We start from the raw sequence: 16,889 nt of genomic DNA, 5'->3' as shown, positions 1-16,889 counted from the left end.
ATTCACTTAAAATATAGACGAGATTAACTAAACGTTTCGGTAGGTCTGGACACATCTTTTCAAAATAATTGGATACAATTCGTTATACGTTTTCAAAACACACAAACAAAAATACTGATGGATAGAGCCACTGACAACTGCTAATGCAGAACAGCGGGGTGGAAATGTACCGCTTAGACTTTGCGTTTAGTCAGACGTTACTATACACTTATCTGGTAATTATCTGTGAACCCGATAAGCAATAATTCTAGTAAAAATGTTATAAATATATTTGATTTCTAGCTTACCTACTGCCTCTGCTGTCAAATTTGCAACAAGACGTCACGGGATCTATGTCACGTGATGCTGTCATGTGAGAGGACCAGCGAATTAACCCTTTAAAGAGCACAATCTTTGCAATGGTGAGGATTTTGATTCAGCTCAGTTCGAATAATTTAAATCCGTTAAAATCCGTTCACTGTTCAGTTTATTTGTAACTGCCCTCTATGAAATGAACACTGGACGCGTTCATAAGCAACACCATATGCAACGTCAAACACAAAATAAATTTGAGTCGTGCTTTATAGAGCAATTTGTGACATAACATACGCCTACTTTTGTAAATAAATGTCCATAGTTTAATGTATTATACATCTGTATATAATACAGTCATATGTATGTATATCAGTAGTTTTTGAATAGCACCCCTATTGTAGCTACACAACAATATTCTAAGCCTGCAGCAACCAGTGACCAGATTAACATAATTAACTACAATAATTATGATTGAAATAATTTCAATTAAATAACACATTTAAAAGTTAATAACTGAATTAAAAATTATAATAAAAAATATTGTAATTAAGTAATTCTAATATATTAATTCCAAAAAAATATTATTTAAAATTCCAGAAGTTTTAAGAGATGAATATTTTTCAAAGATCCCCCTTTTTTTATCAATGAATTTACATGGCTTTTTCAGTCATTCATGGTTTACCGGATAATAATAATAATAATAATAATAATAATAATATATATATATATATATATATATATATATATGTATGTATATATATGACTTACAATTTCTTCCTGATAAAATAGCTTGGCATTAGTATAAAATTTATGTTTTTAAGATTTATTTATAACATTATCAAAAACATTAATTAACATGACTTTATAGGTACAGAAACCATAGAAGTTAATGAAAGAGTAACAATTTGTCAAGTTAAAGGTACAGGTTGTAGCAACTTGCCACTAGAGGACGCACTACCAAAACAATAACAATCACGTGGTTTGATGACGCTAAGAATGAGTGTGGAATTATGAGATTTGTTGTGTTCTACCCAAACGCTGAAGGCCAGCATCAATCAGATCAAAAGATAAATCATGGATTTAACGGATGCAAAGACGTGATCAGACTATAGATCAGACGTGTCTTCGCGCGGGTCTAGAGATGCAATGCCCCACGGTTGGTGTGTATGCCCCATAATACCAATCTTGTTTAAAGTTATAATAGCATACGTTTTCTGTAAAGATACGAATAAAAACAACTCACCTGTTGAGTAAAACATGAGCAAGATCAGCATCTCTTTCTAGTTGAAGTTTGTCGCGAAGCTCCCTCCATCTAGAAAATGCAACACCGATATTTATCCTCGCTCTTTCTCTCCTCTTGTCCCAAACTCTTCTTGGGTCGTTTGGTTGGCAAGTTGGCTTACGTTTACGGGAGCTGTCCTTGTCGACAGAACCAGCGGCAGATGGTAAACAGTAATTATGTTCCATAAATAAGTAACACAACCCACCATTAAACATGCAAGAAGAAGTAAATAAGGAACTGCTTGAAAGCAAGCTATTGGTTTGCTGGACGCTAGACACTACTTCCGCATTTGTCCACGACACGGTTGTCATGTGGTTTCTACGTCAGTAAAGGCGGTAAACAAAGGCTAACTAACGTCATTGACAGGCAACTGCACTGCCCCGTGTCACTGTTTAGAATGGGAATTTTCTCATGATTTACAAGTAGTTGAAATCATTAGAGATATTATTAGTAATATCAATTAACCAATAACACTGGCCTAGTGGTTTTTGGATATTTTGCTGCAAATATCTTACAAATTGAACCTTTAACTGCATTTGACTTTTGATGTTCTTTTATATTGTACTCTATAAATGCATCCACTTTATTCAAAATGTCGCTCACGCCACACACTCATGGCTGTGAACGACAGGCGCACACATCCTGTGTTTAATCTGTCCTAAGCCTTTGAAGTGCACTAAACCACTGAGGGATCAGACTCGATGGGACATGCACAAGTGTAATCCCTTTTCTGTCCTGTTCACCAAGTGCTGCTCTCATTTGTTGTCTTCTGTTTAAGTTCCTTTTGTTAAGATACCTGCTGACCAGAGATGTGAAACTGCAGTGGATCATGAGAAACCTCATGGCTTTGGGTCTTTTGGAAAGTGTAAGTTCTTTAACAACACTGAAAGGCTTTTGATGAGCTATGCCATGTAACAGAATCATCTTAAGGTGGGAGGTCCAGCCCTCTTCTGTGGTACAGAGCATTCATCTTTCTCTGATGTGGGGGCAGCTACGGCATCTTCTCTTGGCCTGTCAGCATGATGAGGGTTACTTTGCGAGAGGAAGTTATGAAAATGAGGATGAGAATGATAATACGGAGGACAGATCAAAGGATCCCATATCCTTTCAGGTAAGTCAGAGTATGCTCCAACCTGAATCATGTCAGCACTATTAATTATTTAAAGATAGCCATGCATGAGAGCCACAAGAGCTTTAAAAAAGAGCATCTTGTCATTCTTGACAGCTATATTGACTATGATGAGGAAGTACAAATTTTCACAGTAACAAATGCTTTCCATTTCCATAGAGTTATACCAATGGTTTCAGGGTGTTATTTATTGTCTGTGGAGGCAGCTCTCTTTGATGTGATCAGGTTATTTCTAGAAGCCTTCCTGTCTGAAAACGGATTAAGAGTATTTGACTAAATTATTGCATAATCAAGTAGGTGCAACACAATTTACGCAACACATTTTGTTTAAAACTAATAGCTTCACACCAACACGATTGAACACATAAGATCTACACTGTGAGTTTTTGATGAAATCTTATTTTTAAACACTCAGACATCACGACAAACATCAAAAATACTTTGGCAGTTCAACTTCGGAATTAGAAGAGTGATTATATAATATTGTGCAACACGGAAGTAAGCTATTTTCTGTGAAGCAAGACTTCAAATTCATTAACCGCTATAGGTAAACAACTAGAATGACAAAGTGCAGTAAACCATAAAACTATTTGAGCTATGATCCAGTGTGTTTATTAGTCAGACAATAAATTTAAATATTACAATAAGACATGCCAGTATGCAGTAACAAGCAACATAACAAGCGGTTTTGTAAAAATAACTGGAAGCTGATGATAACGAAAGTCTCAGGTATTCAAGTTAAATGGGGGCACCCACTCTTATGCTAAAATACAGAAATTTATTTAACAGCTTATTTTAAAAAATTATGTCAGTGTTAAGTCCACATTTAAAGCTGAGTGACAGGGTAGGCTGCAGATTAATGAATTTATAACATTTAAGTGGGGTTTATAATAGTTGTCAATTGAAGTTAACAAACGTTTTTTGAGGTGATATTGAGGATTAGTAATTGTATGGTTTGGGTTTAAATACAAATTTGGTGTAGTGAGTGTGTCTTTGCCATATTTAAACTGATGCATATCATGGTTTAAGTTTATGTGCATATCACCTTACTAAAAAAACTTGAGAGACACCAGGGTGCACCAGGGGGCCAATCCTCCTTGGGCTATACAGTTAAAGTATAATTTCCATAGCTTTATTTTTGATTATAGGAACATGGTATTCTGAAATCTCACTATATCTTTATTATGTACAAATTTGCACTACAGTCATGCTTTTTCTTTTATAGTGATTGTTCACCTAAAAATGAATAAGATTTACTCACCCTCATGTTACTTAAATTCTTCTGTGGAACACAAACAGATCAATTTGTATAAGGTTTCAGTTTGTCTATAAAGTTAGTGATGCCCAAAACAAGAATGGACCCCAAAGAGTTTATTGTATAGACAAATTTTTTTTAAACGACATAAGAGTGTAATTTCCATTCGAGATTAACTATCCCTTAATTAGACACAATAGGTACTACTGATATGCAAAATGTATGTTTTTAAACTTGTTTTGTTTTTAGGCACTTGGTGGCAGATTACACAGAATATAAAAAAAAAAATACAAATAAAAAAAGGGATCAGGAGATACATATTTTTCTGAATTGGCTATAATGATTAAAGTATGACCCATCACACTCATCATTGTGAAACATCTGAGTAAATGTGACAGGTTTTTCTAGACTGAGCCCTACATAGTTGCCCTTTGACATCTTGACATCAGCATGTTGGATAGAAATTAGACAGTCTCTTTTAGTTATTAAATTATGTCAGAGGGAAAATGACAGTTTCGGATTCAGAGTTTGTTCTCATTGAAAGGAACACTTTCAAAGGAACTAATATCAAGATTAAAAAGCTCTTTGTTAGATGATGTCACAGTCAGTTTAATATAAAACACCTGACTGGCCTTGAAACTTACAGCGGTGGACATCTGGTGTATTTTTAATGAATGTCTTAAATTCATAAAAGAGAAACTCTAATGACCTTCATAGAGATCAATTCGAAAATGGCACGAACCTCAAGACCAGCTTCTGCTCTCCTCGAGAGTTCTCAGTTTATGTTTTTCCTGACCTTTCTTTTTCAAAGGTCAGAAAGAACAGTTTGGCACCGCTATTGGCATTAAGGAATTGGTCTCGATACAAAATAATTTCAGAACAGACCTTTCACTTTTTGTAAGAATATGTATCGGGGTTACAGAAATCCTGCACTTTGTCACAAAATGCTGGTCCAATAAACAGTCACATAGCAAAAAACATTAAAAATAATTACATGTAGTCATAATTAAGTCATAACTCTGAAGAAACTGTGGCTGTGGCCATATGTCAGCTTATAGATTATAGACTTTTAGCTTTACTGATGCCAATCTAAATGAGCAATTTACTGTATTCTCTTGACTATATATTTTGATTTCCATCTGGAAGGCTACTGTTTGCATAAAAAATAAGCACACTAAGAAGAATGATTTCAGATATCTAATGTTTGCATTAAAACTTGTCATCTGTCTTGGATAGAGCAGCTTAAGCCAGTGTGTGCATTTTTAGAAGGTGCTGGAACACACAAGCTAATGTTCTTGGTGCTTGTTTGAGCTCCATTTCTGAATGTGACACCGGATGATATTTTATATTTAGTCTAAGACTGTTTAGAACATTCAATTTCACTACTTGTTTTACAACATTCGTTCAAAACAGGCCACAACCTAAAATCAACAAACTTTAAAGCACACTAAAAGGATTATCAGAACTGATATATAGTGATGCAAATGAATCTAAAATATGCAGCCCTAGTCATTAAACACTGGAGTTATTTGGGAAAAGGGTATAGGCCTATACAAACGGTCAAACAGTACCACCTAGTGTTTGCAAAGAGCTGTGCCTCTCCCACTCTCTTCTCCTACACAGTGGTCGGATGTAATGGCTCTATCTCTACATATACTACATCTAGTTCTATAGTTTCGCGTTATTCAAGTATTTCCGATGGATAGGATATTATTTTCATCGCACATTATCACCTTTAAATACGGCATTTATTATATGCACAGCAGATTCATCTTTGATGTCTTACTAACATTTGTTTTACCAGCAATTCTGCTCAGAGCTCCAGCAGATGTCACTAATGCCCTTAGATTTCCCAATGAAAGGCCGTAGACCAGTAAAGATGGTAATCACGACTGAATGCGACTGCTAATTATGTCACCAAATGAACACGTCATGTGGTTGAGTTGAAGCATGCGTTTTCATATCAGTCTATAACCGTTCTCATGCTTACAATATAATGAGTTACTGCAGTGTCATTGAACGACGAGTTTTTATATGCTTTTGGTTGCTACTGTTGATGTTGATGCGAATTCAGGACCATGGACAGAGTCCGTTGTGCTGCGATCCGCTTCTATTCTCTCACAAAGATTTGATCCAACCATCTCAATCTATGAACCATATTAGAGAATAAATAAGTGAGTATGTTTTAGGCAAAAGGGGGAAGAGGCTTGTAATTTGAGAACTTCGAATTTGAATATTCCATGTAAAAATAATAAAACATTCCAGCCATATCAGAGACTGGGTAATTTCGGACCAAGTTCCTGAGAGAATTTGGTGAATGTTTATTACATTGTACAATGCACAAATTTGATCCATGAGTAGGCTACAACAGAAACTATTATGTCACCAGAGACTCTAAAAGAAAGCCCTGGTTCCTGGCGAGAAAGGGAACCTCCTTATGATGTTACTGTGCTTAGGGCGGGGGTCTTCCTCACATTTTAAGTCCATGGTCCACCATAACCCTGTCAGTCACACTCAATAACACGTTACTGACACCTTATGTGAGGCTCACAGGGACACAATCGGTCTGCATAAGCACTCATTTTCATTGGTGACAGTGTTAAACCTAGACATCCTACTCTATTAAACACACGAAGCAATAAAAGGCGTTTTAGGCTACTAGCTGACGTTCGCGATTCGCGATTGACAAACCGCATGCGGATGCATGGCGTTGTGTGTGCAAATAATTTGAAAGTAAAAACCGCAGGAATGCAGGAAAACATTTAAATATGTCGTATTTCACCGTTAGATATAAGTGCATCGTGAATCAGTGACATCCAGAGGATTTACGCTAGCACCGCCACAGCTCGCGAGAGACACGCATGCGCATTGTCTAAAAACAGCCGGTCTTTAAAAAATCCTTATGCCAACGGATGTAATCAAGGCAAAGAATATCTCTTATCTCTGGGCATACATGGTGAAATTGTAAGTATGGGGATCCTAAGATGTTTTTTTTTAAGTAGGCCTATACAGGGTATCTGTGGAGAAAACGATCTTTAATTTTGATTGTTGAAGATGACATGTCATGTTTGACAGAAACGTCTTTTCGATGGTTGTCCTGGGCGATAAAGAGATATTGTAGCTGGAATTCATGGTAGCACTTTGCAATGCGAGGATATGCGATGCAAATGCTGTTAGTTGTTTCTGAGCAGAATGCGCTGTCTTTTGATTTTTCCCAGTGCGCCCCATCTTTAAGGATGCGGTTCACATTTAAAGCTATAATTTTCGTGCGTTCTGCTGTAAAATCTAGCAAAACATATCAGGCTTATCTGTGAGCCAGTGCTATCATCATCGTTTGCTAGTCGTGAAATCATGCAGAGAAAAAAATCCGCAAAAAACCAAATTATTATTCTTTCTTTTTTAAAATCGTGTTTATTACTATCAATCACGGCTCGAGCATTTCTTATGCACAGAGGCTGTGATCAGTGCTGAAGGGATCCTACTGCAGCTAGATGCGTGCTGCGTCCCCTCCTACCCCCAAATATTCCAACATCTTTCAGCTCAAGCGAGGAATTTGTTTCCCCGATTCTTTGGAGTTATCACAGCAAGAACAAAACGATTGATCAGGAGCCGTGTAGCCTAACAATTATAACTTGTATCTATGCATTCTTAAAGACAGCTCAGTACAGGAACTTACACATTTGCTTCAAATAACCTTCGGGTTTTATCCAATGCACGGTTTGTTTGAACCCTAAAGCCAGGTTGTTTAAATCGATGCAGACACCAAAGCTTGAAGAAACAGAGAGAAACCCACCCACATGGCAACAAGTCTAAATTTATTGTGCTGTAGGCCTAAGCAGGTTAGTAGAATGTTAAGCACTGTATCACTGAATGTGATAATTATCTTATGATAATAAGCTATTTCATCAACATGCTTATGATTCAGATATGGTAGAAACTGTAATCTATCAGTTATTAGTTTTAAAAATGACTTTTTCCACACAAAACCTAAAAAGCCTTTACAAAAAAAAAGAAAAGAAAAGACAAGTCTTTATGTATGGGTTGTATCCATTTATTCAAAGCAGCTATGGAGAGATGCTTGAATTAAGTATGACAACATGTTAGGTCATGTTAGTGTTTGTGATATGCTAGGACATTTGGGTTTCTGGTCAAGTTAAAACATGTCCCCTTCTGCTAATTTCTATGTGAATACGGCATATTGTGGGGGTTGCCATCCATTCTTTTATTTTCTAACACGGTCAGTTAATGGAAGCCACTTTCGTGCATATGTGTTGTTTCGTTAAGATATTTTTTTTTTTCTCCATTGGAAACCACAAAATGTTTAAATGGACTTGAGGAAAATAACTTCCTCCAATATTTAAACCCTACATTTGTTTGTTGTGCCATTAATTCATCCCGTTGATCTCTGTGGCTGCAGTTGTATTGGCTCCGTCTCAGTTGCATCCTGTTTCCTGCAGCCCATGGGATCAGAGCGGATGGAGATGCGAAAGAGGCAGATGTCGGTGCAGCAGGAGTTGGTGCCGGGCACCACAGCACCGGGACAGAACGAGCAGCCCAGCCAGGGGAACCGTGGCTCCAATGCCTGCTGCTTCTGTTGGTGCTGTTGCTGCAGCTGCTCCTGGTAGGAGTTTTTCTTTCGTTACGCTGCTAATGTGAGATCTTATCTAACAAGGTTTGTTTCAGGCCAAACTAATGGCCAGGAAATCACTGTATTCTAAGAAAATAATTGCATTTGACAAGATTGTTACTTATCTACACTACAGTAAATATACCTGGATTGTTGCTTAGATGTGATTTTAATACTGTTTTTGCTCATTCTGCAAGTATGATGTCATTTTTACTGAAGTGTCTGAGATCCCAAGACATCTGCTTTGAAAAACACCAGAGCTCTTGATATTCTGGCTGTGAGCTTATAATGAGCACCAGTTACAGATATAAACTGAACACTGAGCTGGTGAAAGATAGTCCAAGGCTTCCTAATGCCTACTGTTAGGTGTCTTGGGATCATGATGTGTTTACTACCTTGCAGTCTCACTGTTAGGAATGAAGACAGAGATGAGAGGAACCGGAGAGCCTCATATGATTTTAAAGCAGAGGGGAATGCAGACTTTGAGGAAAGGTCAGTCATTCTAGCCTTTTATTTGGAAGAGGTTTAGTAAAATACACACACACACACACACACACACACACACACACAAAGTAACTTGCAGGTCATTTAAAAAAAACGTAAAATATTGGCTAGCTATAATAGCTATAATGTTATATTAATTAGGTATTATTGGATGTTTATATGTAAAAAAATAAATAAATAAAATACAAGCATTTTCTGTAAAATATTGAAACCCAAAAAGGCTTTTATAACTTCATAATCAATTTTTTTGTATTTTGTATTAGTTTTGTTTTATTAAAAAAAAAAATATATATATATATATATATATATATATATATATTCTTTATTTCTATTTAAATTAATTACTTTAGTTTTGTGAGATGCAAGGTTCTGATACATTACACATCACACACACACACACACACACACACAGTAGAATGCAACTTTCTGACAAATTATCCCACAATATTCTGTATTGTTATTTAAATTAATTGCTGTAGTTTTGTGAGATGCAACGTTCTGAGAAATTACTCATAATTGTTTTTTTTTTAAATACATTTTGTTTTATGAGTTGCTGTTTTTCTGTTGGATGCAACTTACAAATTACCCCAAAACATTATTATTTTTTCTCTAGGATGCAACATTCCGACAAATTATCCCAAAATATTCTGTATTTTTATTTAAATTAATTGCTGTAGTTTTGTGAGATGCAATGTTCCGAGAAATTAAACATAAAATATATATTTTTTGTTATTATTTAACTGCATTACAATTTTTCTGTAGGATGCAACTTTCTGACAAATTACCTCAAAATATTCTTTATTTTTATTTAAACTAATGATTATTTTTCTGTAGTAAGCAACTTTATTACAAATTACCCCAAAATATTATTTGTTTTAATTTAAATGAATTATTATAGTTCTGCAACATTAACATTTCTGACAAATTACACCTAAAATATTTTTTGCCTTAACAGTATTTCATGAAAAAATAGACGTGAAGAACAGAAGAAAACTGTTAGTGATGTGTTTGTTGCCAAAGTTGACTAAGACCCCTCTGTTTTTTGGCAGTCTGAAACCGACTGCGGAGGAGGTCTGCTTGTGGGGGCAATCGTTTGACAAACTGATGCACTGCCCCGCTGGAAGAAGTGCCTTCCGGCAGTTTCTGCGCACAGAATTCAGTGAAGAAAACATGCTCTTCTGGTTGGCCTGCGAGGATTTCAGTAAGGAAACCAATAAGAGCGTCATAGAAGAGAAGGCGCGGATAATATATGAAGACTACATCTCTATCCTCTCACCCAAAGAGGTGAGAGAACACATCAGCACATCTAGAAACAACCTAATCACATTTCCTGTATAATCAGGGTGGTTAATATTCTGGTTTTTTGGGCTTTTTTTCAGGTGAGCCTCGACTCTAGAGTTCGAGAGGTTATAAACAGGAACATGCTGGAGCCAACATCCCACACGTTTGACGATGCCCAGCTCCAGATATTCACACTAATGCAAAGAGACTCGTATCCTCGATTCATGAACTCGTCGGCATACAAAAACCTGCTTAAGACGGTCTCTGAGCAGTCGGTGGAATCTTAGATCTCTGTGATCCCGGTCGAATGCCCCCTCCCTAGCTTTTGTTCGTTACTTATTCTTGTGTAGAATATGTTTAAAAGGACCCCAGCATGGGTCCTCCCAGGGATTTTAACGCTATAGCGATCTGTACCTGAAAAAAAGACGCTCAGGTCTCCAGGTCACTGGATTTTTAAAAAAATGTCTCAAATTTCCTGAGGGCTCAACACCACAAGTACTGCTACAGATCAGCATAGCAAAAGATGCTCCAAAGGATTATCAGTGCGTTTCGATGTTTTTAAGAAAATAATCGATTTTATTTGTGTTGGAATTCTTTTTTTTTGTTTTTGTATTAATGTTCGAAGGAAGATGTGATACCAATCGTGGGCTATATACAGTATATACAGTAGATATATTTATGAATTTGTATTACAGTTCTTCAACATTTTTTTTTCTTGTGTTACAATATTTAAAGAAAAGGGAATTATGGGTAACAAGTATTGCCCGTTTATGAAAAATGCGTATGAGAATCAAAGCTCAAGTCAAGGCAACACTTCGATGCCATGTTGTGAACAGTATTGTTTCATCCACTTTATCAAAAAAATCCCTATCACAATGACTTGGCATCTCCAATGAGAAATCATCATTATCAGAAATAAAGAGAAAAACTAAAAATTATAATTGAAGGGGGGAACATGTATTTAAAGAGGTATATAAAATCTAATTTCATATCTCAGCTTAGTACAATTATTTCCCCTGCCTTTTGTACTGCTAGAAAATATCAAAAATGTATTTACATAAGTATCATCTATCCACATCTATCCATATGTTTTTCTATATCATAGCATTCATTGATTCAACTAAGATTTGGTTGGACATGGCAACTATTCCTTGCATGTACTCAACCCAAAGACACTATGAAGACGGAAAGCTTCATTAGTGTACAGTATGTAGAGGTATTAATATTTATACGAATGACCTCGGATAGAAGTGATTTAACATGCAGGTATTGTATTACAGTATCAAATGCGTTTTAGAGCTAAACATGAGCCCTGACTGGAAAGGTGCAGGTTTTATTGCTAGGACCCTCATAAGTAGATGACACCAAAGTAGCCAAGTCCAGTAAAACTGTGCGATTAGCTTTCTCTCCAATACAACGGACTAGAATTGGAGCTGCCAAGTTCTTAATATATTTTTAGTTCTGTGAATTTCTTTGTTGCCTGACTTTCATGTCGCTCAAAGACAAGATCCTCACTCGGGGAAGTGCCTTGACATTCAATTTTGTGACATCTCTTTTTTGGCAATAGTTGATTTAAACTCTTGCCACACTGAGTACGTAGACTCTGGGCTTTTGATCATTCATGAGATGACTTGTCCTGCATGGTGGTGACTTCTGAATTGAGCTATTGCCTCCAGCTTTTGGAGTGAAAAACAGCATTGGTTTTGTCAAGTGTTGAAGTGGGTGTGTTACAATTCATTAAGATTGTTGATCTGAGTCCAGATGTACATCAGCATGTATTTCATGGTGGTGCTTCTACTTGTCTTAGATTAGCTTAATATGAAATGTGCAATTGATATGTGCAATTTGAGCTGAGGGATTCACAACATAGATCAGCATTTCCAAATCCCAGTCCTCGCGCCTTCACCAGATATTCCGTCAGGATTCCAGTTCGAAAGACATTAATTTAAATTGTATTTATTTAGAGGTATATGATGTGACACTCATCTGTGTGGAGGCACTGCAGGCAGCGGTGCATTGTAAATCCATGAATTAATGTTCCGAATATAGAAAACTTAAATGGCGCGAGGACTGGGATTGGGAACCGCTGACATAGATCGACCTCAATCATCACAGTCTAAGCCAGGGATCCTCAAATCTGGCCGACTAGATCCACTTTCCTGCAGGGTTTAGCTCTGATCCTAATCAAACACACCTGAGCATGCTAATCAATGTCTTCAGGATCATTAAAAAAAATACAGGTAGGTGAGATTGATCAGGGTCGGAGCTGAACTCTGCAGTGCATTGGCCCTCCAGGGTAAGATCTGAGGAATCCTGCTAAGCCAATGGTTTGGAGTTATACTGCCTATAAATCTTTTTTTCTTTATCTCTTTTTTGTTGTTGTTCTGTAAAGTATAAAAAAAAGTGTTATTTTCCAATCAGTTTACATAAAAAGTCGAATAATTTTTTTTATTAATAATATGTGAATGTTTACAGTAATCAGATTAGTTTTTTTTTGTTTTCATGAATTGAGAAAAATAATAATTTGTGGGCATTTGGAATCTTTAAGATACAATAAAGCACAATAATTTGAAAATGTGTGATTGTTGTCAAAACTGCAGAATGTGGATTGACGTATGAGTTTGTGGGATCATGGGAACTTCGAGGTGTAGTTTCTCACCAATACATTGCTGTCTAATTTACTCATTCTACTGTTCTATAAGTTGGGAAATTACTGAATAATATAGAAATGCAGTGCCCTCATTTATAAAATAAATGTATAGTACATATACAATACATTAAGTTGCCAATTAATAAGAAATATTTATAAAAATACACTGATATAATCTACAGGTCTAAAATATTTTTTTCTTTAAAAAATTACCAGTTCCAAAAATTATTTGATCTATATTTAACATTTGACACATACAGTAAATAATGAATCCAAATGTTCAGAATAACCACAGGGGTTTCTGCTGGGTCTTCATTTACGGTGCTGCCCACTCACTCTCCTGGAGAGGATGCACCTGGGAACCTCACAAAAGAACCTTGAAACAAGTGTGCTTCCCATTTAACAGTTCCTAAGGACTAAAGGTAGTGTATATATATATAAAGAGCATTCATAATGTTAACATTTTCTTATTAAAAATGGAGAGCTGCTCTCCTTATCTTAAACTACTGTAAATGATGAGCAAAGATGCAGCGGTTTTTGGATGATATAAACCTCCTGTTTTCCATATGCACAAAAGGATGTCAAGAACAACCACCAAAGGGTTGTTTGGTATTCAGATGAGATATTGCTAATGCAAGGGGCTTGTTAGGACATCAAGGTGGTAGTGGGTACTACAGCTAAATCATTTGAGAAGAAAGCGATAGACATTCACTAAACTGAGCAACATGTCATCTGGCCGCAAAAGGAAAGTACTATCCACTTTGTATTGACTGCTGATGTCAAAAATAACATTGCCAAAACATGTGTTTTCTTTACAACACATTATCTCGTCATCATAAATCTATTTTATGGGGAATGCTGTTTTTTGCTTGTTAAATGATGTCCCTTTTTGGAGAAATCGACTTAACAGAAAAAAAAAGCAATTCAGATCCCTACCATGCACAAAAAGTTATTATAAAAAGCTGTTCTATATTATACTTGCACTCATAAGAGGCCTGCATTTCTGATATAAGCATTAAAGAGTTTCCAATATTAAAAAAAAAAAAAAAAAAAAGATAAGATAAGAACCTAGATACCTTAATCTATAAGACTATTAATTTTCTTGTAAATATAGGTTAGATAATTGATAAGAAAAATCAACCATCTCAGATGTTTTATGTAGCATCTTAAGATGACTTATAAAATCACAATCACCATCAATCTTTAAATCATTTTACTCCTGAAAGTAAAAGCCATGTACACAGTAAAAATTTGTAGATCATGCATATAAATATGTATAATTCAGAGTGACAAAGAGACTCAAAGTAGCTTCCAAATGAACAAGGTCTTCAAAAAATCTTGAGTCGTCACCAAAAGCAAACATACGCTAAAAGCATTTTATTTTAAAATGGGCAAGTTTGTCTAGGAAAATTAAAGCTTTGACTAGCTTTCTTTAAAGCAGAGCAAAACTATCTAAATATGAATGTTGTCAAAATTTTGAACTACGTATAAAAAGTGATGGTAAAAGAAAACAGAAATTCAACAACATTGATCATAGTCCAAAGGCCTATGGCCTAGCTAAACGTCAAGTTAAAACACAGGACATGAGTTTGTGGACCATTATAATAAAACAAGCGGTTGATGGGATCTATTGTGGCCCTTTGTACATCAGGTGCGCCATTAAATTGTTGTCCATGATACAGAAACGTGGTCCTGGAATTTAGCTACATCTCCAAACACCGAGAACAACCCCCAGCTTCAGCAGAACTGTGGAAACAGATTGAATAGAGACAGCGTTAATGAAATATTCATCGATTGAATTCCTCAATGGATACAACAAAATAAAACAGCAAAAGGAATAACATACCTTCCACCTATTTCCACATTCAGTGCAGAAGACGAATGTTGTCATAGGTTCATCAGCACTTCGAGTTTGAACCTAAAGAAAGTTGTGCGTTTATAAAATGTACATGTATATATAAAAACCTATAGCAATATTCATAAAGCATTGTGTATGATTACCTGGGTGTAGGTACACTTCTTCTTTTTGCACTTCCCACAAGTGAACAGGTCAGTCTGGGTGCCTCCAGAAGTGGACACCTGGTGGTCCCTGATGGCTTCTTTGGTCAGAGTCTTCCTCATCTCCTTAAGCTCATCGCTTGCCATTTCCTGTTGGATTTAGATTTCCATACCATCAGTATGAGAGATAACATGTTCCTAGAATTACTAAATACTGGTTGTCACTCACCTCTGCTGTCATTTTTGCTATGCGCTCTGGACTCACATTCCCACACAGCACATTCCTTCTCAGGTTGGGGTTCTTTGCATCCTTAAGATTGGAGATTCGGCTTCGTACACGATTCTTGTATTTCATATCAGTGTTTTTGAACTCCAAAAAGATACGTACAAGCTGGTCAAGGAAATGCGTGTGAAATTCAGCATGCTGGCAACTAGTATTTTTTAGACTTTGCTCACATTTCAATAAAAATTGCTACTTTTTGGGATGAATACGAAAAGGATATATTCTTCAATCTGAGCTCCAAGTTCATCGCAGTCAGCACCAATCGCAATGTAGTCATCTAAAAGAAAAATAAGACAACACAAACTATGTTAAAACGTACTGATATATTATAGACCAATTATCAATCATTTCCTAATTATTTATAACCGTTACATAAGCATTAATTAAAGTAATTAATGTATTTTGCACCCTCAATGAAGTTTGAATGTTATGAATGATTTATAACAAAATAAGTAACAAGTCTAAATACACTTGGCAAGACACTGTATGGTAACTTAACAAGGAGAAGAATGTGTGTGCGGAAACATTGCCTGCCATGACTTGCCTCCTGTTTGCAAAGCATTTGACAGCATCTCCCTGCACTTGATACGGACTGAGTCAGATGTGCCTGGTGCTCGTGGGAAAGTGGCTATCAATGTGTTGGGTGTAACATCCACAGACTCACTCTTACTGCTAGAATTACTGCTCGAGCTGAGAGAGAAATAACAAGATAGATGAAAAAGTTAAAGAGGGTGTGAAAGCTTGATGAAGCAGTATTCAGGGCCTAAGAACAATAACAATGTGATTATTAAATTTGATAATAATTTTATGACCATTAACATGGTCTTGGTACCTCTCCTCTCTGGGTTCTGGGCTGGCTTGAGACGGTGAAACCACTGGTGTTGTGCGTTCCTTCTTTTTCTCTTCCGAGTTCTTTTCCGCAGCAGGTTCATCTGGATGTCAAAACAAACTCGTTAAAAATGTCATCAGTGTAATACTAACAATGATCAGAAACTGGCCTATATATATCTCTGTGGTGACTCAGTAGGAAATCTGTTACAAAAGGAAACCTGAAGTTGCTACCACATACAGGCAATTAATGGTATGACAACAACACAAACCCATGGTGACTTACATTAAATGTTAGTCAAGTAAAACTCAAAAAGAAACTTGAAATTATATTAACAGCAACAGCTACAGTTTTTGGAATTATACAGTTTTATACATATTATGCACAAAGCCCCAGGAAGTATTTGACAAATAAGAAAAAATTTCTTTATATAAAAAAAATTGTGTGCAGTGCAATGACTGGTTTAATCTTTGTTTTCAAACGGAATTGATACTTTAATGGCAGCTAGTGTATAAATTAGATATAAACATGCAGATTCAAGCATTTTACGACCTCTTAATAACCAAGAAACTACATATGAGGAATTCAACCAAACTGTAAAGATGGAGGGAAAACTTGTGTGAAAAGCTTAAAATAAATTTTTTGCTTAAATATAGATTTAAATGAAAATGCCAGTGTTATTTCTTGATTAGGGATGTACCAATCCAATACTCAATATTGGTATCAGCTCTGATACTGGGCCGAGACCGATCCAAAT

General features: G+C 36.1%; 3 protein-coding genes across 8 annotated transcripts in view; 1 reads left to right on the top strand and 2 right to left on the bottom strand.

The window, feature by feature from the left end:
- LOC127950813 (V-type proton ATPase subunit H-like) overlaps nt 1-448 on the bottom strand; it is a 41,762-nt gene extending 41,314 nt beyond the window's left edge. The window contains exon 1 of one of the 2 annotated variants that reach the window (XM_052548122.1): nt 288-448. The gene's annotated coding sequence lies outside the window, so the exon portion shown is untranslated. The remainder of the gene's footprint in view (nt 1-287) is intronic. The other variant, XM_052548121.1, reaches the window with a different exon arrangement.
- A 1,868-nt stretch (nt 449-2,316) lies between these two features.
- Nucleotides 2,317-12,951, top strand: LOC127950586 (regulator of G-protein signaling 20-like). 4 transcript variants are annotated; one of them, XM_052547728.1, is made up of 5 exons: nt 2,317-2,687; nt 8,418-8,581; nt 8,990-9,079; nt 10,141-10,375; nt 10,471-12,951. In XM_052547728.1, exons 1-5 carry the CDS (start codon nt 2,481-2,483, stop codon nt 10,657-10,659), a joined length of 885 nt encoding a protein of 294 aa, XP_052403688.1. In that variant the 5' UTR covers nt 2,317-2,480; the 3' UTR covers nt 10,660-12,951. The 4 variants fall into 4 exon arrangements, with proteins under 4 accessions (XP_052403688.1, XP_052403689.1, XP_052403690.1 ...); XM_052547729.1 differs by having other exon boundaries at nt 2,318-2,687; nt 9,002-9,079; XM_052547730.1 differs by lacking the exon at nt 2,317-2,687 and adding an exon at nt 6,724-6,924 and having other exon boundaries at nt 8,378-8,581.
- Nucleotides 12,952-14,218: 1,267 nt separating this feature from the next.
- The window catches only part of LOC127950757 (transcription elongation factor A protein 1), a 174,441-nt gene continuing 171,770 nt past the window's right edge, over nt 14,219-16,889 (bottom strand). For both annotated transcript variants that reach the window (XM_052548010.1, XM_052548009.1), the window contains exons 4-10: nt 16,136-16,235; nt 15,848-15,993; nt 15,524-15,580; nt 15,250-15,404; nt 15,024-15,170; nt 14,869-14,940; nt 14,219-14,768 (exon numbers count right to left, since the gene is read on the bottom strand). In XM_052548010.1, the coding sequence (XP_052403970.1) occupies nt 14,760-14,768; nt 14,869-14,940; nt 15,024-15,170; nt 15,250-15,404; nt 15,524-15,580; nt 15,848-15,993; nt 16,136-16,235 (686 nt within the window). In that variant the 3' untranslated portion in view covers nt 14,219-14,759. The remainder of the gene's footprint in view (nt 14,769-14,868; nt 14,941-15,023; nt 15,171-15,249; nt 15,405-15,523; nt 15,581-15,847; nt 15,994-16,135; nt 16,236-16,889) is intronic.

This window comes from Carassius gibelio, chromosome B2 (assembly GCF_023724105.1).
Source record: "Carassius gibelio isolate Cgi1373 ecotype wild population from Czech Republic chromosome B2, carGib1.2-hapl.c, whole genome shotgun sequence".
NCBI classification, from domain to species: domain Eukaryota; kingdom Metazoa; phylum Chordata; class Actinopteri; order Cypriniformes; family Cyprinidae; genus Carassius; species Carassius gibelio.
Note: the sequence above shows the minus strand (reverse complement) of the source record. Positions and strands in the feature narration are given on the sequence as shown.